Genomic DNA, 27,484 nt, shown 5'->3' with positions numbered 1-27,484 from the left:
CTGGCAACTGAAGTCGTATTGTTAATGATGGAACAGATTCATTTTTAACTAAGTTGAAAAAAAAATATTTTATTAAAATTTGTTGGCAAAAATGATCCGAAGCCCAAATCAAATATGGCGTCTGAGGAGTCACTGACGCCCTGCTCTTAGAAATGGCTCCGGGTTGCAGGGGAAGTGTTTTGTCCCCTCCTTGGTTTCAGTTGCTAAGGACTCGATGAGAAACCCGGAGCCTCAGGTGACTATCAGGGCTCTTTGTGTTGCTGGATGCGGGGGAGCAGGTGAGAAAAGGGGGGATGTGTTTGTATAGGTGACTGGAGGAATAGAATGCAAGTGGCCAGCACTGCACACTGACACATTATAACTATTATAGCTATAAGTGCACATGTATCAGCTCTGCTGCTTGTATATGGCGGCTCCTTCTCGCCTCTGTTTCCCTGGATGGTGCCTGATGCGTGTGGAATATGAAGCTGACGGTGACGCCCAGTGAGCAGCCATAGCAGCGTATGGAAATGGCGTCGCGCTCACGACTGTGTGCCAGCACCTCATGGTAATCGCAAAAACAAAAAGGGTGGCTTTTCTCAAAAATTGGGTGTATTATGAGCACCAATTCTCAGTTATCCACTGCATTTTATGGCATGTGGGAAATTTAGAGAAATGGCGCCTGAGAGTGGACAAGCCGGTCTGGCTGTGACATATTGTGACTACGGTGCGACTATTGCAAAGAATCCAAGCCTGGAGGACGGGAGCCGCACACAGCGTTGCGAGCAAAGGCCGTGTTCACATCATTTTATTTTAGGAGTTCAAAAAACACCAATTTTCAAGCAGAAACTTGTTCCTTTTCGGACTTTTTTTTTCTTGGTAGTGTTTTTTTGCAGCATTTTAATTGGACTTCATCTAGTTTTGAACATTTTCCTTTATAATCCGCTCCAAAGAAATATCCTGCACTTTCCTTTCCCCTAAAAGGCGTTTTTCATAACCTCTACAGGTAAAAAAACCTCATGAACAGCAAAGTGGATTTCCCATAGAAATAAATTGAGAGTTTTTTCGGAAGCAGTTTTTGAGGCGTTTCTACTCCAAAAATGGCTAAAATGACTCAGTGTGAACTCACTACTCCTATGTCTTCCTTTAGGCTCTGTGCACACACATTTTTTTTTTTATTTCTAATGGAAACTGCTTCAGGAAGTGCTTTTTTTTTTTCAGCTTCTTGATTGCACAGTACTTAGCTTGGAGCGTTTTCCTTCAGGAGATGCTTCAAATAAGTGATGTGCATGCGCTCTTTTTTTTTTTTTTTTTTCTCCCCTACCATGCGTTTTTCCAAACCTGAAACCGAAGAAATGCTGAAAGATTAGAAATGAATAGTGAGAGTTTTTCAAGTGTTTTTTGAGCAATTTTTTTAGGCATTTTCTTGACCAAAACTGCTAAATAAAACTCATACCCATAGTGACGCCGCTTGAGGAAAAAGACCGCCGACTTAGGAAAAGCTTAGCGAGTCCACCACTGTCTTAAAGTGAATCTGTCATATCTTGATAATGTTATTTATTGGCAAATATACAGTTAATAGCTGTATGTAGGTGCCCAGCTACTATACCAAAATTGTGGCCTTCTGGAGAAAATTATTATTTTTTTACTCCCGGGAGCGTACCGGCGCGGCTTCACAGCTCTGTTACATCTGTAGTACACTTAATAAAAGCATGGAGCCCATCAAGGATCAGACACCCCCATTATGCAGGGTAAAGTTGCATTTACGCTGCACGATTATCAGAAATGAGCCGATGAATGATCACCCGACAAACAAAAAGCTCATTCGTCTGGTGAAAGGACTTTTTAGTTTGCTTAAAGGGAACCTGTCATGAGCGAAAGGTGCTGTGTATTGCAATAATCCCACACATGCTTCTTATTAGAGACTGGCAAACCAGCCAAGGGTGTTGTGGCAGAATCTGACCCATTAAGGGTTTATTTAACCCTTAATATTTTTTTTTATTCTGTTGCAGCGCTGCAGTTCGTTGGGCGCAGTGAGCCATGTCTTGGCTGTCCAGTGAGAATGGGACTGAAGCCGACGAACTTGAAGACGTTGTGAGTTATCAGCTGCAGAGATCAGACTTTTCTATTATTTTTATTATTTTTTTTTGGGGGGGGTGACGTATTAAAGGGAACCTGTCAGGTTGCTTTATGGCCCCCATCACTGCCATACCGTCATGCACATCTACTTTCTAATGCTGGGATTAGGAGCCCAAACAGGTGCACAAATTTGATAAAAAATAAAAAAAAATAACAAAGTTTAAAGGGTAATACCATCATTCACGGGCTAGGTGATAACTTCTGGATCAGTGAGGGTCTGATAACTGGGACTCTCACCGCTCCCAAAAACGGTGCTTTAAAATGAAGTCATGGCTGCACATAAGCGACACTGCTCCATGGGACTGCTGAAAATTGCCGAGCTCTTCTATTTCTGCCAGTCCCATACAGAATGAATGAAGGGGGGGGGCAATTTAAATTGGGCAGTTAAAGCCTTGTTATCATTGGTCGGACCCTCACTGATAGGGCTATCCCATCATATAAAGTGATAACTTTCTCATCTGTGCCATTGGGGAATAAAAAGACCACTGCCACTAGGATGCGGACACTGAGTAGTTAAACGTTTGCTCTCCCACTAGCTATATCCCTTCTGCAGGCACTGAGCTCAGTTTTGGCTTAGTTTTCAGAGTTACAACCTGTATTGTCTGGATCCGCAGTCCCGCACGTCGCACCCTTGCGCTTTCCTGGCTACACTCCGCCTTTTCTGCTTTTCCTGCCACCCCAGCCACAGTTCAAGAAAATAAGTCAATGGTGTTTTGTCCGGACACTCTCCCAAATGTAATCCTCGGCTTTCTATCATTATTTCCTCTTCATCATAAGACTCACAATACCCTGCCATCCCTCAGGGCACGTGCTGGTGCAACAGGGCTGGCTGCAAGTTGTCACTGAGTTGCTGTCAGGGGAAACGTCGGCACAAAATTTGCCGTACAGTTCCAGAGTTATGTTTTTTTTTATTTTAGAGCTAATTTTTAATGTTTTTGCTAAGGAGGCGTGGCTTACAGGGCAATAATGCAGTCTGGACTAAAGACACGCCCCCAAGGATCCTGTGAGCCACGCCCCTGAGGATCTGTCAGCCACTCCCCCTTGTAAAGTCCATTAAAAATAGCACTAAAATGTACTTTTTTGTTGTTTTGAACATTTTACTTCTTTCTAGTATCACGAATTGTCCCCGCTGGGCGATGATGGGGCTTCTGCGATCACATATGACTCTGACACTGATAAGGTAAGGAGAGCGTGGTGTGGTATAGTATAGAGCGGTATTATATGTACACATACGCCATCAGCGGTCATGTATGAATGCTACATGTTGCATGGTCGAGGACTGTTAAAGAATTCTTTACTATTACAGCCATAGTACAACACATAGACATGTGGTCGTGTTCTTTCATCACTCGAGGGCCTCGTAGGCTGCATTTATTGAACTAGGTCTGTTGCACCCAGGTCCTCTATTCAGCTAGACTTTTTTTTTTTTTTTTATAAATGGTGTTTTTATTCTTTTTTTTATATAATGAAAAATGAACATTTCTCGTTTCTTTATTCTAAACACTTACAATATTTTATTCCTGTAGAAAATGAAAAAGAAGAAATCCAGTAAACCACCCAGGTCACAGAGTAAGTGACGGCTTGTGTACCTATAACCTATGGACACACCACAGCAGGATCAACTCTTAACCAATACATAACAGAGAAACAAAACCTATGGATTAAAGGGGTTGTCCGGCCTTACGCTACAAGTGTGCAGTTTCTCTATGTGACCGCAGACTTGTAAATTCTCACATCACGCGGACAGCAAGTATGTGATTTTCATACTTCCGGCCACATTCCGACTAGACTTGTCCAGCCTCGCTGAATACACTTGCATTGAGCGGGGCCGTGCACGTCTAGTCGGCATGTGACCGCATGTATGTAAATCACATACTTGTCACATGGCCGGTGCCGGCACTGGAGAATCCTCACAGAGTAGTAGTGCGTGCGGTGTGAGGATTCACAAGTCTACAGTCACAGAGTGACTGCAGACTTGTGGCCTAAGGCCGGACAACCCCTTTTTAAAGGGGTATTCTAGTCTAAAAAAATGATACCCTATGCACTGGGTAGATGATAATTATTATCTTAGCGTAGGACCCCAACCGAACACTAGTGTGGGATATATATCTCTTGTTCTCACCTCACCACAAGCTCATTTTGCCTTGCTACCCAGCTAATTCTTCTCTTTTCCATTAGGTCTTTGACATCACGTGATTAAAATCTGACTAGCTGAATCCTTCTAACTCTATGTAGAAATAGGAGGTCAGTTTTCCCTGCATGAATCATGAGTCACTGCAAAAGTTCCTGGCAGGGGGAGGAACAAGAGGGGAATGATTTTTGCAGGGACAAGAGGCTTCCTGTTGCAACATAGAGCAGAGAAAAGAGAAGAATAAACTGGGTAGAAAGGCAAAATGAGCAATTGTAAGTACACATGTATAGTATGATGATTGCAATATAGTAAGAGGATGAAAACTTTGATGGGAGTAAGTAAAGATTTAAAAGTATTGTCCAGTTTATTAAACTAATTTTCATAGAGTTAATGGAGGATAAGTGTTAACCCTTGAGAGTGGAGAGTGGCTGTTGTCATTCTGTCCTGCATTATACACACAGCCCCATGATCTGACCGGCACAGTGTAATGCTCGTCTTCCCCTGTGGTGGCGCTGCAGGTAACTTGATTACTCGCTGCCAGATTTTCTGGGGTCCGGGCAGGGGGACACTTTGCAATCTGCTTCTTGATTGTCCAAAATGTAGAAGCCCTTTTAATAATGAACGCAGCACGCTTTTATTTTTCATTTACAAAGATTTATGAGGATTTCATTATTTTCTCATCTATTTTTGCAGATTCTCCTTATCTCTCCAGCGCAAGGCTAATCCCCAGAAAAGCCCCGGTATGGAGATCTCTGAAAGGGACGGGACAGATGCACCCGGAGAACCCGATGATGAAGGTGCCGAGGCAGCTGTGGCTGGCCTCCATGAAGCAAGGCAATGGTAACGCTCCCGCTTTGTACTATGCAAAACTCAAACGCTTTCATTAAAATGCAATCAAGCAAAGAATAATCAATGTCGCACGCGTCACTTCCAGTTTCATGGGCCTTTGTGGGGGTCAAAAATTCTACTGTCATGAATGAATATGAATTTTAGCTTTTATGCGAATGTCTTGATGATTAATGGAGTCACTGCCTCCTCCTTAAAGTGGCCGTCATCATTGACTACTCAGATCTATATAATTTTGCATGTCCGGATAAAATAGATTATGGAGAAGGGATTGTCCTAGACTGATATTGATAGACTAAAGATAGGTGATCAATATCAGATCAGTGGGCAACAACACTCGCCGGGTCCTCCCGCCAGTCGCCCCGTCCCACCAGCCTCCCCATCAGCCGTCTCCCCCCCCGTCAGCCGTCCCCCCCCCCCCCCCCGTCAGCCGTCTCTCCCCCCCCCCCCCCGTCAGCCGTCTCTTCCCCCCCCGTCAGCCGTCTCCCCCCGTCAGCCGTCCCCTGGTGCCGCAGTGCCTGGAAGTACACCGCAGTTCTGTATAGTGGCCGTTCTGGGTACTGCAGCTCAGCTCCCAGTCACTTCAGACCCCTCACTGATACTAATGATTTATCCTAAGATTAGCTCTTTAATATTTAAGTCCCGTAAAACTCCTTTAAAAGGGCTTTCACCTTCCAGAAAACTTTTTCCTATAAGCTTCATTAGTAGTAAACAACTAATTTGGCCTTACTTACCATCCCCAGGTCCAGCGCAGAGTCTCTGCTGCCGCCCCGGTCTATGTTGTTTGCAGTGCTGATACCGCTGCAGCCCATAACTGAGCTCAGAGGCTTTGTTGATGTAGACGGCTCAGGCCGTTCAGAGTCACTGAGCTCACTGATTGTCTGCAGCGCTATCAATGTGACATCAGTACCGCAGATAACGGAGATTGGGGCTCAGTTTTCTTTTTTACTACTAACAGAAAAACTTTTCTGAAAGAGGGCAACCCCCCATTTATATATGTGGTCCCGTCATCTGCAGATGCTGGTGTTAGGGATCAGTATGGCCATAAATACAGAAGTATAGAAAGGCGATGACACTTGATGATAAAGGTGGAAAGTTTCTAGTGAGTAGTTCATGTCTAATGTTTCGCTCCCTTACATGTCGTACTTCCTCTCAGGACTCACCCAGCCATTGAAATCTGACATGGACATCGGCCAGGCCTGGGTCAGTCCCGGCAGCAGCACTCCAGAGTACCTAAAGGAAGCTCTCGGGATGAAAAAACCTAAATATTCCCGTTGTGCCAGTAATGGTAGGTATAATCTGGAGACACAGCAGCGGGTACAGTCTCACGTCACATCTTCTGGAGGTCAATGACATTGGTCAGATGTGTATATAGCATCTATGGTGCTGACTATACCATAACACAGCTTCTCCGTATACGAGCGCCCAATGGGGAGAGAAGACCCTCTCCTGAAAACACAAGGATCAGCCTGATCTATCTCTTCCCCGACAGATGGGGAGGCCACCATACACATAAGATGGTCGCCTGGTCTAATGTATGTATACAGCCACCTTTTAGACCTGTCTAATCTCCAGGAGAACAGGGCAATGGTTGTCTGAGGTCCACCATGCCGGATCAATATTGAATTGTCGGGGGCTCCCATAGTCATTAGACCGTCGTCCAAACCCTTCAATATCGTTGGGTTCAGCCGACATTGGTCTGATGGGTAAGGGGGGCTTAAAGCCTCCATCCAGCATAATTGGCTGCGGTCCGATGGCCACCAGGTATTCCCCTACTGCTTCCGATCTACATTGTCACTGAGCTTTTCCTAGCTGCATGTGCTCTCATTAGAGAAGGGAATAAGCTCTGGCAGACGCCTTATCAAACCTGAGAACAAAGCATCGGCCATATTGAAATCCAACATCCTTCTGTTAAAGGCGAGCCAGGACTCCCTCGGTCCACATTAGCCTCCGTTCACATTTGCCTTTTTATGTTGCATCCTTTTTATTCCATATGAAAATTGTCTCTTCAGAGAGGAAGAGGACTAGAACTCTAGCGCCACCTATAGAAAGTAGCAGTCCTAAAAGTCAATATCGACCCTTTAACAAGCCTTGTCATAAGACAAACCAGAATCTCAATTTGCAGACAGTGTTTCGGGGTGTTGCCCCTCATCAGTGCAAAGTATGAAATCTGATTTGGCTAGGTGAGAGAGTAAGGTCCACCTGGTTTCCATTTTGCATTCGTCGCTTAGATGGAAGAAAAAGCCCAGAAATCGACTGGTTTTCTTGATTTTTAGTCCTTATTGCTTTTTTGTGTTTTTATATTGTAGGTTACATCCCCGGGACACCAGATTTCAAGGAGAAAGAGGACATGTACGACCAGATCTTAGACCTGAAGAAGGTGCGTGTTTTGTTACCGCTTTGGTTTTGTTATTGACAAGGATTTTATTTTTGTAGATCTGATTATAATCCCGTTTCTTATAGAAAAACACTAATCGTCTTGTCTGAAAATCCTATGTATCGTTTCATATAGAATAATTTTAGGAGTTGATTTTTTTTTTCCTTTCTTCAGATGTTACAGGCACAAAAATCTGAAACGGATGTGATGAAAACAAAGCTGAGAAGATCTGAGGAAGAAAACAACAGAAAAGACCGTCAGATCGAGCAATTGCTGGATCCCACAAGAGTGAGTTTTATCCAGAGCTAAGAAGCCAATATAAAACTACCACTTCCATTGTGTCACCGTAAGGGCATGATGGGAGTTGTAGCTCTTTCATATCTATATACTGATATGACGGTCGGAGGAGGAGAGCTGTGACATTACTTATTGCAAATCAGCTGGGTATAGAAGTGTAATCCTGTCTGTGATGATAATGAGACTGATGAAAAGTGAAAAGTGCAACTCTAGTATTAAACCTAGTGGCCAGTGTAAAAAATTGCACAATTTCTGATTTTATTTTTTTTTTTGTAAACACAATATATGTAATATGAAAACTAGATTTGGATCTGGATTGGAGGGAGGGTCTGAATTTATTCTTATTTTCCCACAAATACTGATTTGCTTGATTTAAGAATAAAAAAATAAAATTGATGACTTTCTTTCATAATAACCACAGAGTTCGGAGTTCGCAAGGAGCCTGGTGGACAAAAAAAATGACAGCAGTTTGGTGAGTTACCGGAGGTTTTTTTTAAAGGTTATTCCCATTTTAATATTTTGTTTTTTAATTTGTTTACTGCTTGTCAGCACTGCCCGAACATGCGCAGCGCTTACAAGCTTTTCCATGGAAACAGTAGTCAATAGAAAAAAAAAAAGAAGAGGAATAGATAGGCGTCACGTGTTATCTGTGTTGTAGGTCGTGAATAATCTCAGACAGAAGATTCTGAAGCTGGAAAAGCAGTGTAAGGAAAAGGACAACGCCCTAAGGTACAGAATAAGAGAATACTTACTGCCCATATCAAAAAAGTTACATATAGAACCTTTCCTAGATGGGAGGATGATTGCAAATCTTTGTACAGAGACCTATGTGTGCATCTACCTTCATGTCTTTATAGCAAGCTCCAGTCCGAGCTAAAAACCACCAGCCTGGAAGAGATGAGGATAGCCATGGAGACCTATTACGAAGAGGTACGTCACAATGGATTCACCAGCCTCAAAAATAATCGTATTTTCACTTCCATCTTTTGAAAATAATTTGATTATCGAGATCTATAAACGTTTTCCATGGCCATAAAACACAGGTGTAGACCTAAGCAACTCACACCTCCTGCCCTGCAATCTCTGTTTCTATATATGTGACCATGGCCATAAAGAAAATGTAATTATAAGTTTACATTTTTCTCAGATTCAGAGGCTACAATCGATGCTGGCGAAAGCGGAGGCCGCACTACAAAGGTGGGTAGGAGAACGCGTCTGCTTTGTATAAAGCGTATAAACGTATGGAGACATCGTCAGGGGGGTCAGGATACTGCAGCCCCTTACTGGAGACATCGTCAGGGGGGTCAGGATACTGCAGCCCCTTACTGGAGACATCGTCAGGGGGTCAGGATACTGCAGCCCCTTACTGGAGACATCGTCAGGGGGTCAGGATACTGCAGCCCCTTACTTGAGACATCGTCAGGGGGTACAGATACTGCAGCCCCTTACTGGAGACATCGTCAGGGGGGTCCAGATACTGCAGCCTCTTACTGGAGACATCGTCAGGGGGGTCCAGATACTGCAGCCTCTTACTGGAGACATCGTCAGGGGGGTCCAGATACTGCAGCCTCTTACTGGAGACATCGTCAGGGGGGTCCAGATACTGCAGCCCCTTACTGGAGACATCGTCAGGGGGGTCCAGATACTGCAGCCCCTTACTGGAGACATCGTCAGGGGGGTCCGCATACTGCAGACATACTCAGGGGGTCAGGATACTGCAGCCTCTTACTGGAGACATTGTCAGGGGGCCAGGAAACTGACGCCCCTTACTGACCCCTGGAATAAATGTGCCGCTATGATCTGCAGATTTATTCGATATAGACATTTCTGTGAGTCTGCAGCTTTCACCGCTCACAAGGAAGGTCGAAGGGGGACGGCCACCTTAATTCTAGCTTTCAGTGCAGTTCTCAACATCTTTTCCCCTCCAGTGGTTCCTTAAAAAAATATATTTTTCCTGCTTTTCATAGGGGTAGAACCACACACGGCCTGAATTTGGCGCCAAACCATATACTTCATTTGGTGGTGTACAAGCTGCACCTGCAGTCCTAAGTAAATATGCCCCTGACTTTGCTGCAGTCAGATATTTCTCTATGGTAAACCACATGTTTGCCCTGTAGTTTTACTCCTATTATAGTTCACCAGACAAAGACAAGTCGTATATCAGTTCCCTCACAATGTTTTGTTTTAGTGACCCTTTTTTTTCTTTTTTGTTTGTTATTATCCGGCCCCAGTTATCATGAATATGTCATTTACAATCTCTGCTCTGTTTTTTGTTAGGCCTCCGCCAGAAAGTAAGGACTCCCTGAGGAGGCAGAAAGCGATGAACGCGGCTGTACTGAAACTCTCCAAACAAGTCAAGGAGTTACAGGAGGAAAACAAGAGTCTGAAAGCTGATCTGGACCGAGCGATGGCGCAGTCACCCACGTCCACTAGATCGAAAGGTGAATACACCACACGGTCATTGTGTGCTTGATTTATCCTACGTGCGCAGTCAGATGGCCGTATAAATCATGCACTGCTTTCCAATCTCTCAGTCCGGACTGGCCGGCAGCTCTCCCAACTCCAATGTGACAGCTTCATGTATTTCAATGCTGCTGTCACACTCATGTCAAGAGTCACCGATCAGTCAGCGCACTGCGATCCGATCTCTCGGTACGATTTATATGCCCCATGGTGAGACCCCGTGCTTTGGCTAAGGCTTCACCGTGATTCCCAATGGCGGCACAATTTTGAAACCAAACCACGCAGCTATTGGCATCATGGTGCGTGACTTTTTAACAACTGCTGCAGCTGTCGTCATGACTTTGCCGCACGGCGCCCATACTCTACCAGTAAAACTAGGGTCACACGATGATTTTTGATGTTGCAGATTTTCTGCACCCATCTACTATATAATTGTCTTATCCCCTCTGTCTATCTGTCTGTCTGTCTGTCTGTCCTGGAAATCCCGGGTCGCTCATTGGTCCGGCAGCGGCCAATCAGCGCCGCGGGATTTCTGAAAAAAGATGGCGGCCGTTAGCTGCTCATCTGCGGGACGGAGCTCAGCGGCGATGCAGCCGGGAGATGACCGGCGCGAGGCGCTCATCTCCCGGCCGATACCAGCAGAAGGACCTCGACCGCCGGACCCATCTGCGGGACGGAGATGCAGCCGGGAGATGAGCGGTGCGAGGCGCTCATCTCCCGGCCGGTAGCAACGGAAGGACGCCGACCGCCGGCGCCGCTGACCTCCATGCGGAAGGGAGGACCGGGGAGCGGCGCTGTGGGTCGGGATACTTCTGCTGCGAGCGCCCGCTCATGTCCCGGGTTCTCGCTGCGGAAGTACCCGCACAGGCAGCGCCGCTCCCCGGTCCTCACCAAGACGATTCGATGATTAGTCGCGGTCTTCGGACGCGACCAATCACTGATCTTACCGCAAAAGTTAAACACTACTGTGCTGATTGGTCGCGGATGCTGCCCGCGACCAATCACCGATTTGGGCGCCAAATTTAAATATCGGCCGCGACCAATCACTGATCTTGGCTCCACATTTAAACACCGCTGTGCTGATGGGTCGCCGACGCTGGGCACGACCAATCACCGATTTTGTCGCCACATTTAAATAGCGTCCGCGACCAATCAGCACAGCGGTGTTTAAATGTGGAGCCAAGATCGGTGATTGGTCGCGGCCGATATTTAAATTTGGCTCCCCAAATCGGTGATTGGTTGCGGACGCTGCCCGTGACCAATCAGCACAGTAGTGTTTTTAACTTTTGCAAGATCAGTGATTGGTCGCGGGCCAAGACCGCGACCAATCACCGATTTGTGCGGCACATTTAAATAGCGGCCGCGACCAATTGGATGTCAGCGCCGCTCCCCGGTCCTCCCTTGACACCCTAGCCGCTGATGTCCCCACAGTATCCGCATGGTGTTACAAAGTTCCGGACATTTGTGTTAAAAATCGCTGATTGGTCGCCGACGCTATTTAAATGTGGTGCCAAAATCGGTGATTGGTCGCCGACGCTGGGCGCGACCAATCAGCGATTTTTAACACAAATGTCCGGACCTTTGTAACACCATGCGGATACTGTGGGGACATCAGCGGCTAAGGTGTGAAGGGAGGACCGGGGAGCGGCGCTACGGGTCGGGATACTTCTGCTGCGAGCAGTCGCTCATCTCCCGGCTTCTCGCAGCGGAAGTAGCCGCACAGGCAGCGGCGCTCCCCGGTCCTCACTAATACGATTCGCTGATTGGTCGCGCTCGCGGATAGCGCGACCAATCAGTGATCTTGGCGCTAAAGTTAAACACCGCTCTGCTGATTGGTCGCGGCCGCTGCCCGCGACCAATCACCGATCTTGCCGCCACATTTAAACACTGCTATGCTGATTGGACGTGTCTGGCGTCCGCGACCAATCAGCGAGCTTGGCGCCAAATTTAAACAACGCTCTGCTGATTGGTCGCGGACGCCAGACGAGTCCAATCAGCGAGATTGGCGCCAAATTTAAACAACGCTCTGCTGATTGGTCGCGGACTCAAGCCGAGATCAATGAGCAATATTGGCGCAAAATTTAAACCCCGCTCTGCTGATTGGTCGCGACCGCCGGCCTTGACCAATCAGCGATTATAGTCGCCAAATTTCAACACCTCTTTGCTGATTGGTCGCGGTTGCCGGCCGCGACCAATCAGCGATTTTTGCGCCAAATTTAAACACCGCTCTGCTGATTGCGCCCGGTCAGCCGCATACATATTCTAGAATACACGATGCGTTAGAATCGGGCCACCATCTAGTTAAGTAAAATAAGTTACTTCCATTATGCAGTAATATAAAAATACGCAGCGTAAAGAACTCATCGGGGGAGTGTAGACTAATTCTACCCTGAATGTGAAATTATTCACATTTAACTAATCCTGTGTTAAATGTCTGGAATCTCATTAAAGGGAATCTATCAGCACAAAATGACCATTCAAACGAAGCACAGGCGATTGGTGCACCCTTGACATGGCCAAACAGTTCAGTGCACCTTCCTAACTACTTGTTCTATCTCTGCCCTTCTCCTACTTGATTGACAGATCTGACTTTATAGGAGATGGTGGAGATAGAGGGAAAAAAAGTAGGTTGGAAAGTGCACTGAGCTGTTTGGCCACACCAAGGGTGCTCCAAGCGCCTGTGCTTGGTTTGAACAGTCATTTTGTGTTGACAGATTTTCTGTAAGTGGATTGATTACTAATTAACAACACAGATTAATCAATTCAGGACCCTAATTTAAAATAAAAACAGATACAGTAGACATTCTCCTCCTGCCGCGTCGCCTTTTCACGGTAGTGATGTGACTTGTTGTGTAATTCACAATTTATCCACTAGGGGGCAATGTAATACAGTTTCAGTATTGATGAGGAGTATATGGGACGGTTACGTGTCCGGGGTTAGGACCATACAAACATGCACGACAGCAGGATGGAGGATTTTAGAAGAAAATGATCAGAAGTATTTTTTTTTCCCATAAATGACAAGCATAATCCATAATGTATAGAAATTCTCTGCTGGATTTCTTCATCTTTGTATGATCTTCACTCAGAAAACTGACGGAAAAACACTTTTGCTCGAGATTTTGTGCTTCCACCCATTAGGTTACTGTGAGTGGAGCAAGCCGAGACTGGTGAGGAAGATTTCTGAGTTAGAAAAGGTAAGAATGGTGGAAAATTATTATTCTTTTTGCATTGCAGACCTCATCGGTGGATTTACGGTTGTTCTTCACTACATGGCCGGGATTAGGGCTCAGTACAATCGATTTCCCCTAGACTATACACAATGGACTATACTTGACCCCAGAGGTGGGACCTCACCTATCGGACATTTAATACATGCAATGTAAAGGACTTGCATGTCTATGGCTCAATATCCCTTTAATGGGTCATTATAGCTTTTCTTTGTGAGTTATGTATGATCAGACTGTCACTATCCAGTCCCATTCATGGCAGATTAAAGGAACTTTAATGCTGACCTTAAAATGTTGAGAGGTGTTTCCACCGTATAAAATCTGTTTTCAGAAATTGGAAAGTGCCCAGAAATTCGAACCAAGCAAGGATGCCCCAGTGACAGGAGCGCCTGCCCCCGGTCAGGGAGACGGACCATCCATCCAGAAACCGGACCCTCAAGAAGAGTGCGAGAGGCTGAGGAACCTGGTGAAGAAGATCAAAGAAGATCGGGCGTCTTTACAGGAACGACTGGGCGCAAAGGAGTAAGCAGACGGCCGCTGTAAGTAAGCAATGTCTACGACTGGAGGGTCAGTGGTCTCTGACGTCCGTCACCTTCTTCTCCTCAGAGGCGACTTTAAAAAACTGCAGCAGGAAAAGTCCGAACTCGAGAAGCAGCTGCAAAAAGCGAAGGATGGAAAAGACGAGAGGTGAGCGACCACGTCAGGACTACCAACTTATGGTGTCGCGACTCCATAGGAAATGCTCCTCCATCATTGATCCATTGTATTATGATAAAGGGGTCAGATAAGCAGTACCTGGCAGCTGCCCCTATGCAGCTGATGCAGCTCGGCACCGGGAACAGATGATCGGCGGGGACCCTCACAAATCATATATTGATGACCTGTCCCATCAGCATAAAAGTCCTCTTTAAGCTGGGACATCCCTTACAACATTGCAGGATAAATGGCTCCTTTCCCCTATTCCCGGCTCCATCTTCTCCTACTTAACCTTATTTTTTCTGGAGTCCTGGTTTTATGACATAGTCTGTAATCAATCATTAGCGTCTTGTGGGGACTCTTTTAGGTTAAGAGCACGGGTGCAGCGTACTACACTATATGTTGGGAGCTTTTCATGATATAGGGCCCCCAGGATTCATCATACAGGCCAGAAGCCTCGCCTGCATATTGTTTGCTTTACTCTATAGTAGAGAGGTCAAACTCAAAACACACAGAGGGCCAGAATGAAAAACTTAGACAAAGTCGTGGGCCAACCAGTATACAGTATAATGGGCCCCACACAGTCCTCCATACAGAATAACGGCCCCACACAGTCCTCCGTACAGAATAATGGGCCCCACACAGTCCTCCGTACAGAATAATGGGCCCCACACAGTCCTCCCGTACAGAATAATGGGCCCCACACAGTCCTCCGTACAGAATAATGGGCCCCACACAGTCCTCCGTACAGAATAATGGGCCCCACACAGTCCTCCGTACAGAATAATGGGCCCCACACAGTCCTCCGTACAGAATAACGGCCCCACACAGTCCTCCGTACAGAATAATGGGCCCCACACAGTCCTCCGTACAGAATAATGGGCCCCACACAGTCCTCCCGTACAGAATAATGGGCCCCACACAGTCCTCCGTACAGAATAATGGGCCCCACACAGTCCTCCGTACAGAATAATGGGCCCCACACAGTCCTCCATACAGAATAACGGCCCCACACAGTCCTCCGTACAGAATAATGGGCCCCACACAGTCCTCCGTACAGAATAATGGGCCCCACACAGTCCTCCGTACAGAATAATGGGCCCCACACAGTCCTCCGTACAGAATAATGGGCCCCACACAGTCCTCCGTACAGAATAACGGCCCCACACAGTCCTCCGTACAGAATAATGGGCCCCACACAGTCCTCCGTACAGAATAATGGGCCCCACACAGTCCTCCCGTACAGAATAATGGGCCCCACACAGTCCTCCGTACAGAATAATGGGCCCCACACAGTCCTCCGTACAGAATAATGGGCCCCACACAGTCCTCCATACAGAATAACGGCCCCACACAGTCCTCCGTACAGAATAATGGGCCCCACACAGTCCTCCGTACAGAATAATGGGCCCCACACAGTCCTCCGTACAGAATAATGGGCCCCACACAGTCCTCCGTACAGAATAATGGGCCCCACACAGTCCTCCGTACAGAATAATGGGCCCCACACAGTCCTCCCGTACAGAATAATGGGCCCCACACAGTCCTCCCGTACAGAATAATGGGCCCCACACAGTCCTCCGTACAGAATAATGGGCCCCACACAGTCCTTCCTTTACAGTATAATGGGCCCCACACAGTCCTTCCTTTACAGTATAATGGGCCCCACACAGTCCTTCCTTTACAGTATAATGGGCCCCACACAGTCCTTCCTTTACAGTATAATGGGCCCCACACAGTCCTTCCTTTACAGTATAATGGGCCCCACACAGTCCTCCCGTACAGAATAATGGGCCCCACACAGTCCTCCCGTACAGAATAATGGGCCCCACACAGTCCTCCCGTACAGAATAATGGGCCCCACACAGTCCTCCCGTACAGAATAATGGGCCCCACACAGTCCTCCCGTACAGAATAATGGGCCCCACACAGTCCTCCCGTACAGAATAATGGGCCCCACACAGTCCTCCCGTACAGAATAATGGGCCCCACACAGTCCTCCCGTACAGAATAATGGGCCCCACACAGTCCTCCCGTACAGAATAATGGGCCCCACACAGTCCTCCCGTACAGAATAATGGGCCCCACACAGTCCTCCCGTACAGAATAATGGGCCCCACACAGTCCTCCCGTACAGAATAATGGGCCCCACACAGTCCTCCCGTACAGAATAATGGGCCCCACACAGTCCTCCCGTACAGAATAATGGGCCCCACACAGTCCTCCCGTACAGAATAATGGGCCCCACACAGTCCTCCCGTACAGAATAATGGGCCCCACACAGTCCTCCCGTACAGAATAATGGGCCCCACACAGTCCTCCCGTACAGAATAATGGGCCCCACACAGTCCTCCCGTACAGAATAATGGGCCCCACACAGTCCTCCCGTACAGAATAATGGGCCCCACACAGTCCTCCCGTACAGAATAATGGGCCCCACACAGTCCTCCCGTACAGAATAATGGGCCCCACACAGTCCTCCCGTACAGAATAATGGGCCCCACACAGTCCTCCCGTACAGAATAATGGGCCCCACACAGTCCTCCCGTACAGAATAATGGGCCCCACACAGTCCTCCCGTACAGAATAATGGGCCCCACACAGTCCTCCCGTACAGAATAATGGGCCCCACACAGTCCTCCCGTACAGAATAATGGGCCCCACACAGTCCTCCCGTACAGAATAATGGGCCCCACACAGTCCTCCCGTACAGAATAATGGGCCCCACACAGTCCTCCCGTACAGAATAATGGGCCCCACACAGTCCTCCCGTACAGAATAATGGGCCCCACACAGTCCTCCCGTACAGAATAATGGGCCCCACACAGTCCTCCCGTACAGAATAATGGGCCCCACACAGTCCTCCCGTACAGAATAATGGGCCCCACACAGTCCCCCCGTACAGAATAATGGGCCCCACACAGTCCTCCCGTACAGAATAATGGGCCCCACACAGTCCTCCCGTACAGAATAATGGGCCCCACACAGTCCTCCCGTACAGAATAATGGGCCCCACACAGTCCTCCCGTACAGAATAATGGGCCCCACACAGTCCTCCCGTACAGAATAATGGGCCCCACACAGTCCTCCCGTACAGAATAATGGGCCCCACACAGTCCTCCCGTACAGAATAATGGGCCCCACACAGTCCTCCCGTACAGAATAATGGGCCCCACACAGTCCTCCCGTACAGAATAATGGGCCCCACACAGTCCTCCCGTACAGAATAATGGGCCCCACACAGTCCTCCCGTACAGAATAATGGGCCCCACACAGTCCTCCCGTACAGAATAATGGGCCCCACACAGTCCTCCCGTACAGAATAATGGGCCCCACACAGTCCTCCCGTACAGAATAATGGGCCCCACACAGTCCTCCCGTACAGAATAATGGGCCCCACACAGTCCTCCCGTGCAGAATAATGGGCCCCACACAGTCCTCCCGTGCAGAATAATGGGCCCCACACAGTCCTCCCGTGCAGAATAATGGGCCCCACACAGTCCTCCCGTGCAGAATAATGGGCCCCACACAGTCCTCCCGTGCAGAATAATGGGCCCCACACAGTCCTCCCGTGCAGAATAATGGGCCCCACACAGTCCTCCCGTGCAGAATAATGGGCCCCACACAGTCCTCCCGTGCAGAATAATGGGCCCCACACAGTCCTCCCGTGCAGAATAATGGGCCCCACACAGTCCTCCCGTGCAGAAAAATGGGCCCCACACAGTCCTCCCGTACAGAATAATGGGCCCCACACAGTCCTCCGTACAGAATAATGGGCCCCACACAGTCCTCCGTACAGAAAAATGGGCCCCACACAGTCCTCCGTACAGAAAAATGGGCCCCACACAGTCCTCCGTACAGAATAATGGGCCCCACACAGTCCTCCGTACAGAATAATGGGCCCCACACAGTCCTCCGTACAGTATAATGGGCCCCACACAGTCCTCCGTACAGTATAATGGGCCCCACACAGTCCTCCGTACAGTATAATGGGCCCCACACAGTCCTCCGTACAGAATAATGGGCCCCACACAGTCCTCCGTACAGAATAATGGGCCCCACACAGTCCTCCGTACAGAATAATGGGCCCCACACAGTCCTCCGTACAGAATAATGGGCCCCACACAGTCCTCCGTACAGAATAATGGGCCCCACACAGTCCTCCGTACAGAATAATGGGCCCCACACAGTCCTCCCGTACAGAATAATGGGCCCCACACAGTCCTCCCGTACAGAATAATGGGCCCCACACAGTCCTCCCGTACAGAATAATGGGCCCCACACAGTCCTCCCGTACAGAATAATGGGCCCCACACAGTCCTCCCGTACAGAATAATGGGCCCCACACAGTCCTCCCGTACAGAATAATGGGCCCCACACAGTCCTCCCGTACAGAATAATGGGCCCCACACAGTCCTCCCGTACAGAATAATGGGCCCCACACAGTCCTCCGTACAGAATAATGGGCCCCACACAGTCCTCCGTACAGAATAATGGGCCCCACACAGTCCTCCGTACAGAATAATGGGCCCCACACAGTCCTCCGTACAGAATAATGGGCCCCACACAGTCCTCCGTACAGAATAATGGGCCCCACACAGTCCTCCGTACAGTATAATGGGCCCCACACAGTCCTCCGTACAGTATAATGGGCCCCACACAGTCCTCCGTACAGAATAATGAGCCCCACACAGTCCTCCGTACAGAATAATGGGCCCCACACAGTCCTCCGTACAGAATAATGGGCCCCACATAGTCCTCCGTACAGTATAATGGGCCCCACACAGTCCTCCGTACAGAATAATGGGCCCCACACAGTCCTCCGTACAGAATAATGGGCCCCACACAGTCCTCCGTACAGAATAATGGGCCCCACACAGTCCTCCGTACAGAATAATGGGCCCCACATAGTCCTCCGTACAGAATAATGGGCCCCACACAGTCCTCCCGTACAGAATAATGGGCCCCACACAGTCCTCCGTACAGAATAATGGGCCCCACACAGTCCTCCGTACAGAATAATGGGCCCCACACAGTCCTCCGTACAGTATAATGGGCCCCACACAGTCCTCCGTACAGTATAATGGGCCCCACACAGTCCTCCGTACAGTATAATGGGCTCACATCGGGGCTACGGTTCTCGTGCTGAGTGCCAGTTACCAGTCTCTATAATCATCTCTTGTTTCACATCACAGGGAAGAAATCACCTGGCTGAGCCAAAAAGTAAGGAGATTGGAAGCGGAGCTGGAGGATGGAAAATACGGGAAGGCGGCCGCCCTGGAGGCTGCAAAAAAGGTTTCTGTACGTTGTGTGTATGTGACCGGCCAATATTGAGAATATATAGACCGCCCTCCCCCGCAGCGACACATAGTGCCGGGTGAGATGGAGACTTACTTTGTGCTTGGCCACTCCAGATCTGCACCTTTCCATCAGGTTCCCGCTGTAACTAATCATGCTGCCTATTTATTAAAAGGGGGGGATAAAGCTACAGGAAAAAAGCCTTAAATATTTACACCCCTGACTGCGAGGTCCCTGCGGCCTGAGTACTGGGGAGTGATGGTGACTTTGTGGCTGGACCTTTAAAAGGGTATTCCAATCTACAAGATCCTATCGCAATATGTAGTAGGTGTAATAATAATAATATGAGCAAATACCTCCAATTAGAAATGTAGCATAGTTCTTCAGATTAGCCCATGTGCAGGGCATTGCAGTAGCTTTGGTATCCAAGGTTACGACCATTCATATAGTGACAGTTACTTAGCTGTGAGTGGTCGTAACCATGGATACCTAAGCTACTGCAATGCCCTGCACGTGGGCTAATCAGATGAACTATACTACATTTCTAATTGGAAGTGTTTGCTAATATTATTATTATTATTACACCTACTACATACTGGCATAGGATCTTGGAGATGGAAATACCCCTTTAATAGCATCCGGACTCTTGTCACGCTTGTACGTCCTGCGCTCTTGTTTTATTATCCAGCCGGCTTATCCCGTACGATCCTTGTAGCCTTTTTCTACATTTTCTAAATAGTTCTGTTGGGTGTAGAAAAGGCTGATTTCTTACCTAGACGCAGAAGGAGTCACACGGGTCCCGTCCGGGCTCTGCGAGGAGCTCATCAAGTGCATCGTCCGGCCGCGGATCCAATATCAGCGGAGGAGAGAAGAAGAGAAAACAGGAGGCAGCGCAGCTCATCCAGAAGAGCTGGAGGCAGTATAAGAGCAGGGTGAGCGCTCAGATGCCCCAACGCTGAGGACCGGGCACACAGCATGCTCCCTACCCATCTCATGCCATCCTGGCTGTATTAGGCTATGTTCACACTTTGCGTTTTTGCAGCGTTTTTTTGCTGCATTTTTTTAATGAAAATTTTCAGCTGCATCCTACAGTACCAGCAAAGTCTGAGACTTCAGAAATCTCATGCACACACCTTGGTTTTTGTTCCTGACTGTTTTGTAAACTGCAGCATGTCACATCTTTCAGAGTTTTTGCAGCGTTTTTCACCCATTGAAGTGGGAAAGTGTAAAAACACAGGTATCAAGTTTTGGTGCCAAATCCTGAGAAATTTGAATCAGGTTATTTTTTATGTACTAAACTTTATCAGCATGCACAAGAGACAAATGTACACTGACAAAAACGCCCCAAAACTCATCAAAACCTGCATTTTTAAGGTTGCCTTTTTTACTGCCAGGAGAGCAGGTTTTGCCTGTGGTAAAAAAAAAAGCACAGCAAAAACGCAGCGTGTGAACACAGCCTTATGGGTATCATTTACGCTATCTTATAAGGACATATAGTTTGCTGGGTATTCGGTACCACCCTGATGAAGGATGGAAGTGTACGCATTGTAGTAACTAGCAAAGGGTCCTCTAGAGGAAATAACAAATATAGTCAAAATTATTTATATATATGTGTGTGTGTATAGTACAGACCAAAAGTTTGGACACACCTCATTTAAAGATTTTTCTGTATTTTCATGACTATGAAAATTGTACATTCACACTGAAGGCATCAAAACTATGAATTAACACATGTGGAATTATATACTTAACAAAAAAGTGTGAAACAACTGAAAATATGTCTTATATTCTAGGTTCTTCAAAGTAGCCACCTTTTGCTTTGATGACTGCTTTGCACACTCTTGGCATTCTCTTGATGAGCTTCAAGAGGTAGTCACCGGAAATGGTCTTCCAACAATCTTGAAGGAGTTCCCAGAGATGCTTAGCACTTGTTGGCCCTTTTGCCTTCACTCTGCGGTCCAGCTCACCCCAAACCATCTCGATTGGGTTCAGGTCTGGTGACTGTGGAGGCCAGGTCATCTGGTGTAGCACCCCATCACTCTCCTTCTTGGTCAAATAGCCCTTACACAGCCTGGAGGTGTGTTTGGGGTCATTGTCCTGTTGAAAAATAAATGATGGTCCAACTAAACGCAAACCGAATGGAATAGCATGTCGCTGCAAGATGCTGTGGTAGCCATGCTGGTTCAGTATGCCTTCAATTTTGAATAAATCCCCAACAGTGTCACCAGCAAAGCACCCCCACACCATCACACCTCCTCCTCCATGCATAACGGTGGGAACCAGGCATGTAGAGTCCATCCGTTCACCTTTTCTGCGTCGCACAAAGACACGGTGGTTGGAACCAAAGATCTCAAATTTGGACTCATCAGACCAAAGCACAGATTTCCACTGGTCTAATGTCCATTCCTTGTGTTCTTTAGCCCAAACAAGTCTCTTCTGCTTGTTGCCTGTCCTTAGCAGTGGTTTACTAGCAGCTATTTTACCATGAAGGCCTGCTGCACAAAGTCTCCTCTTAACAGTTGTTGAAGAGATGTGTCTGCTGCTAGAACTCTGTGTGGCATTGACCTGGTCTCTAATCTGAGCTGCTGTTAACCTGCGATTTCTGAGGCTGGTGACTCGGATAAACTTATCCTCAGAAGCAGAGGTGACTCTTGGTCTTCCTTTCCTGGGGTGGTCCTCATGTGAGCCAGTTTCTTTGTAGTGCTTGATGGTTTTTGCAACTGCACTTGGGGACGCTTTCAAAGTTTTCCCAATTTTTCACACTGACTGACCTTCATTTCTTAAAGTAATGATGGCCACTCGTTTTTCTTTACTTAGCTGCTTTTTTCTTGCCATAATACAAATTCTAACAGTCTATTCAGTAGGACTATCAGCTGTGTACCCACCAGACTTCTGCACAACACAACTGATGGTCCCAACCCCATTTATAAGGCAAGAAATCCCACTTATTAAACCTGACAGGGCACACCTGTGAAGTGAAAACCATTTCCGGTGACTACCTCTTGAAGCTCATCAAGAGGATGCCAAGAGTGTGCAAAGCAGTCATCAAAGCAAAAGGTGGCTACTTTGAAGAAGCTAGAATATAAGACATATTTTCAGTTGTTTCACACTTTTTTGTTAAGTATATAATTCCACATGTGTTAATTCATAGTTTTGATGCCTTCAGTATGAATGTTCAAACTGTTGGTCTGTACTATATATATATATATATATATATATATATATATATATATATATATATATATATATATATATATATATATATATATATACACATTATAATATAATGTAGTCCCAGTGCCTTTCACTACTGTACATCCTTGGAGAAGCACATAGGAGTTGTCAGAATATTACACTATGTAGTTTCCAGTCTTACCACTAGGTGGCAGTCCTCTATTCCTACCTAGATCAGCTGTTGTATGAGCTGCACTTTATAGGGAGTCGCTCTCCCCCAGGCTGCACATTTGGGCTTAATCCGCTCCTGTTAAGACCATACCAGTAACGTACATTTTAGTGCTGTAGTTGCAGATAAATTCTCTTTTAATCCACATACACATGAGGCTTTGGTGCCCCTCTTGTGTGGCCTATCTCTCTGTGCACCGTCCCTGATCTTGATTGACTCCTCTTTTTGTAATTAGGTCTACATCCCCTATCTACATGTTTAATTACCTATATCTACAGTTTGGGGGTGACAGATTCCCCCCTTAAAGAACAGTCAAACTAACATCTTCCTTCTCTTCTTGTTTTCACAGAAAGAAGAGATCGATGACTTGGAAGAGGTAAACTAAGGCTGCTTCCTCCTATAAACAGCGCCTCTCCTTTCCATGGGCCGTGTGCGGTATTGATATATAGCCGAGGCTTTTTAATAAACCTCTAAGCCGTTAATAGAAATGATATTCTAGCGTAAGTGGCATAATATAAATGTCTGGTGTGACGCGCCAATAAATGGCATCCGGACAGCTGCTGCTATCTGAGCCCTGACCCAGTGTCCCAGATATTACACCAGGAGACAGATGGGCTCCGATTATGTGATCATTACATCATGGCGTCGTGTCAGGTTTATCGTCTGTCTATTAGATGGCTGGGAATGGAGAGCAGAGGGAAGCCGTCATCTGGGATGGGATGTGATGGCTGCTTAGGGCAGAGAAATGACATGACGGTATATGTTGCCGACATCACATTTCATATTGGAGAAAATGTGTTTATTACGTTTAAATAATTACGGTATATCTTCATTTTACTCTGTTTACAGACTGTTCTCCTTCAAGCCGCCCTACGGGGCCACCTAGCCCGACATAACATGTTATCCCCAGCCGCTGCCGCTCGCTTGGGGTCTCCGAGACCAAGCGGCCGCACCCAGCAGGTAAGGACAGAATGTTTTGTTGGAAGCTAGTTGTGTCTTTTTGATGTCCGATATGGTGGCCACTGCGCATTCACCATTGGCTGTGCCTGGTATTGCGGCTCTTTCCCATTGCCATTGACTGAGCTGTAATACCAGACTCAGCCACTACAGGACCTGTGGCGCTGTGCCGGGTGAACTGTAAAGGGGAGATGTCGGGGGTCAAATCTAAAGATGATCCATCAATATCAAAATGCCGTAAAACCCCTTTTAAATAATCGTATCTTCTATGTTTCAAGCGGATCTGATTTACCATTACTGATTAAATAAATCTGTTAGGCACCATGAGGCTGGTGTACTTACTGTGAAAATCCAAGTCAGAATGCCTATATAGTGCTTTTCCCACAATATTATTAGTAAAGACATTTTATCAATGTAAGCGTTTATCCTACTCTATTTCTCCACCAATATAAAATGATTTAACCCATACTGTAAACGCCGCCCCCCAAAAAATCCCAGAATTGCTGTTTTTCAGCTGCAGAACCTCAACCCCCCCCCCCCAAAAGAAAAAAATTGCAATAAAAAGCAAACTAAACATTGTATTCACCCCAAATTGATACCAATAAAGATGTCAGCTCGCGGCTAGATGGACTATAGTAAAATGGATCACATCCTTTTAAATCGGTTCCTGTATATCCCTACAGAGGAGATTGAAGCCCCCTTATAGTTGCTGAACCAGAGACTTCCATAGACCTCATGGGTTTGGTGGTCTTGGCCAGATATAAGAATATTATCATTGTGATGTGACTTTTCCTACAGGACGGGAGCACATCTGACATTGCAGTTCTTCCAGAGGCCCGCGACGATGAGGACCACATCACTTTTCTGCAGTCCAGTTTTCGAGCGCATGTGACCCGCACCCAAATGCTTGGACAGAGGTACAGACCGGGAGTGCCGAGCGCGGTGTGCTCGAGTGCCGAGCGCGGTGTGCTCGAGTGCCGAGCGCGGTGTGCTCGAGTGCCGAGCGCGGTGTGCCCGAGTGCCGAGCGCGGTGTGCCCGAGTGCCGAGCGCGGTGTGCCCGAGTGCCGAGCGCGGTGTGCCCGAGTGCCGAGCGCGGTGTGCCCGAGTGCCGAGCGCGGTGTGCCCGAGTGCCGAGCGCGGTGTGCCCGAGTGCCGAGCGCGGTGTGCCCGAGTGCCGAGCGCGGTGTGCCCGAGTGCCGAGCGCGGTGTGCTCGAGTGCCGAGCGCGCCGCGCAGTGTGCAGCCGAGAAATTACCTAATTTATTAGACTTTTCTATATAAACACTGCACTTTACACGTGACACTGATCTCCCCGCTTGTCTCAGGCACGAGCAGATGAAAGGCAGAGAGAGTCCCATCAGGAGGAGTCCACCATCTCCCGTCTCCAGGAAATCCTCACGTCAATCAATAGGTACAATGCCCTCCCCCTGCTTTCCCTTTTCTGCCATTACACAGCCTGCCCTCCCTCAGAGGTCCCCACACAGTCTCATTCTTCCCATTCAACTCTCTACCAGTCTGAATCATTTACGTCGTTCCTAGAATATCTTAAAGGGGTTGTCACAGCAAAAAAAAATAAAATTGCCCAGGAGACTGGATGTGCAAAATATATTGGACCGGTGCAGAGGGGTGTGCACAGAGGCAGGACGGAGTGGAGAGGTCGCCGTTCCACAATTCACCGGATTGCTGTGACCTGTGATTGGCTGTAGCACTCTGGTGACTGAGCAGAGCGTCATCATAAAACATTTGACATGCTGCTCAAGACACCTGAATGCTGCTGCCAATCACAGGCTGCAGTGGTCTGGTGGAATGAGGACATCACGGTTTCCTGTCTTTGTGCAATACCCCTCTGAAATGGATCCAGGTAGGGAACAGTAGGTGAATATGACTGAGTTTACTGTTTTACATATGTTATGCCCAGACAACCCCTTTAACAAAACAGGCTTGTCAGTGTCCGACCTTTTTAAAGGGGTTGTCCTATGTTTCTCCCTTGGATGATAATAACACCTATTCTCACCTCTGGTGCCAGCACTGTTTCATCAGTATCGGCACTGGCTTTCCCAGGGACCGCGTGACATTGTTATGTCACGCCATCCCTGCTGCCTATGTCAGGCCATCCCTGCTGCCAATCCGCGAAGTGGACAACCCCTTTTAAGGCAGTTTCCTTATATTGATGGCCTACCTATCAGGAGAAAGAAGGGGCAGCAGAGGTCACAGGAGCAGCATCCATATAATATAAGTGTGGATGTCCCTGGTACTGTCGCTCAGTCCACTGTAGTGAACGGGGGTCTGCCCTAGGGATCCGTCATCAGTTTACCACCAATCCCAAAGTCTCTGGGAAATGAAACAGTGGTGTGAATGCGTGACATACATGTGCATCGCCGCCGGCCATTTACACGGGGGGGACAAGGGACCCTCGTTCTCGTGATGGGTTACAGATCTGTACTCGCAATCAGACCATGTTTTGATTTTTATTTTCATGTGACTTTGCAGCCGCTGAAAGCAGCGGAGAGATCAGCGAGGATTGTATTGAAGAGCTGATATCTGAAGAAGAAAAGGAAGAAGAAAAGCCAAGAACCAAGAGGCCTAATTCCCGGACTTCGGGGTCACGCCGATCCCCCCCTGGTCTGTGACTCTGGATTACAGTGATACCATGTTTCCTACAATACTTTCCCTCTTATGTACATAAATCTTTATTCTCGTACAGGTAAATCCTCTCCGCCGGCTGCAGAGCTGAACTCTGACGATTCGGATGACGTCATCGTCGTGTCCCCATCACGGACGGCGAGGAGGAAGGACTCTGATTTGTAACGTGGCTGAAATGCCGTCACCAGTGCCTTCACAACCTGAGCGGCTGCAGTTTCATTTTGGCAAAACTTTTTCTATATTTTCATTCTTTCCAGTAAGTTCCTAAAGTCCAGGAGGCGCCGCTTAATATCTCCGCGTACTACAAGCGTGCAGCAGATCCATCATCCCCGCTTTATAACTCCAGATCCGCGCACTACAAGCGTGCAGCAGATCCTTCATCCCCGCTTTATAGCTCCAGCTCCCCGCACTACAAGCGTGCAGCAGATCCTTCATCCCCGCTTTATAACTCCAGATCCGCGCACTACAAGCGTGCAGCAGATCCTTCATCCCCGCTTTATAGCTCCAGCTCCCCGCACTACAAGCGTGCAGCAGATCCTTCATCCCCGCTTTATAACTCCAGATCCGCGCACTACAAGCGTGCAGCAGATCCTTCATCCCCGCTTTATAGCTCCAACTCCCCGCACTACAAGCGTGCAGCAGATCCTTCATCCCCGCTTTATAACTCCAGATCCGCGCACTACAAGCGTGCAGCAGATCCTTCATCCCCGCTTTATAGCTCCAGCTCCCCGCACTACAAGCGTGCAGCAGATCCTTCATCCCCGCTTTATAGCTCCAGCTCCCCGCACTACAAGCGTGCAGCAGATCCTTCATCCCCGCTTTATAGCTCCAGCTCCCCGCACTACAAGCGTGCAGCAGATCCTTCATCCCCACTTTATAGCTCCAGCTCCCCGCACTACAAGCGTGCAGCAGATCCTTCATCCCCGCTTTATAGCTCCAGCTCCCCGCACTACAAGCGTGCAGCAGATCCTTCATCCCCGCTTTATAGCTCCAACTCCCCGCACTACAAGCGTGCAGCAGATCCT

At 47.8% G+C, this 27,484-nt stretch overlaps 1 protein-coding gene across 3 annotated transcripts; it reads left to right on the top strand.

Annotated features, from left to right (window-relative positions):
* Positions 1-142: 142 nt before the first annotated feature.
* IQCE (IQ motif containing E) lies at positions 143-26,874 on the top strand. 3 transcript variants are annotated; one of them, XM_073648150.1, is made up of 24 exons: positions 143-278; positions 1,992-2,073; positions 3,230-3,298; positions 3,645-3,687; positions 4,943-5,089; positions 6,252-6,383; positions 7,405-7,475; positions 7,647-7,760; positions 8,191-8,241; positions 8,428-8,498; positions 8,627-8,699; positions 8,917-8,966; positions 10,047-10,210; positions 13,374-13,429; positions 13,794-13,984; positions 14,069-14,149; positions 19,354-19,453; positions 20,233-20,388; positions 23,209-23,235; positions 23,709-23,819; positions 24,615-24,733; positions 25,142-25,227; positions 26,307-26,438; positions 26,521-26,874. In XM_073648150.1, exons 2-24 carry the CDS (start codon positions 2,020-2,022, stop codon positions 26,622-26,624), a joined length of 2,202 nt encoding a protein of 733 aa, XP_073504251.1. In that variant the 5' UTR covers positions 143-278; positions 1,992-2,019; the 3' UTR covers positions 26,625-26,874. The 3 variants fall into 3 exon arrangements, with proteins under 3 accessions (XP_073504251.1, XP_073504249.1, XP_073504250.1); XM_073648148.1 differs by having other exon boundaries at positions 19,354-19,459; XM_073648149.1 differs by having other exon boundaries at positions 149-235; positions 19,354-19,459.
* Positions 26,875-27,484: the final 610 nt, after the last annotated feature.

This window comes from Phyllobates terribilis, unplaced genomic scaffold (genome assembly GCF_046119375.1).
Source record: "Phyllobates terribilis strain yellow unplaced genomic scaffold, ASM4611937v1 Scaffold_9__5_contigs__length_417890890, whole genome shotgun sequence".
NCBI classification, from domain to species: Eukaryota; Metazoa; Chordata; class Amphibia; order Anura; family Dendrobatidae; genus Phyllobates; species Phyllobates terribilis.
This window is presented reverse-complemented; position numbering and strand designations above follow the sequence as displayed.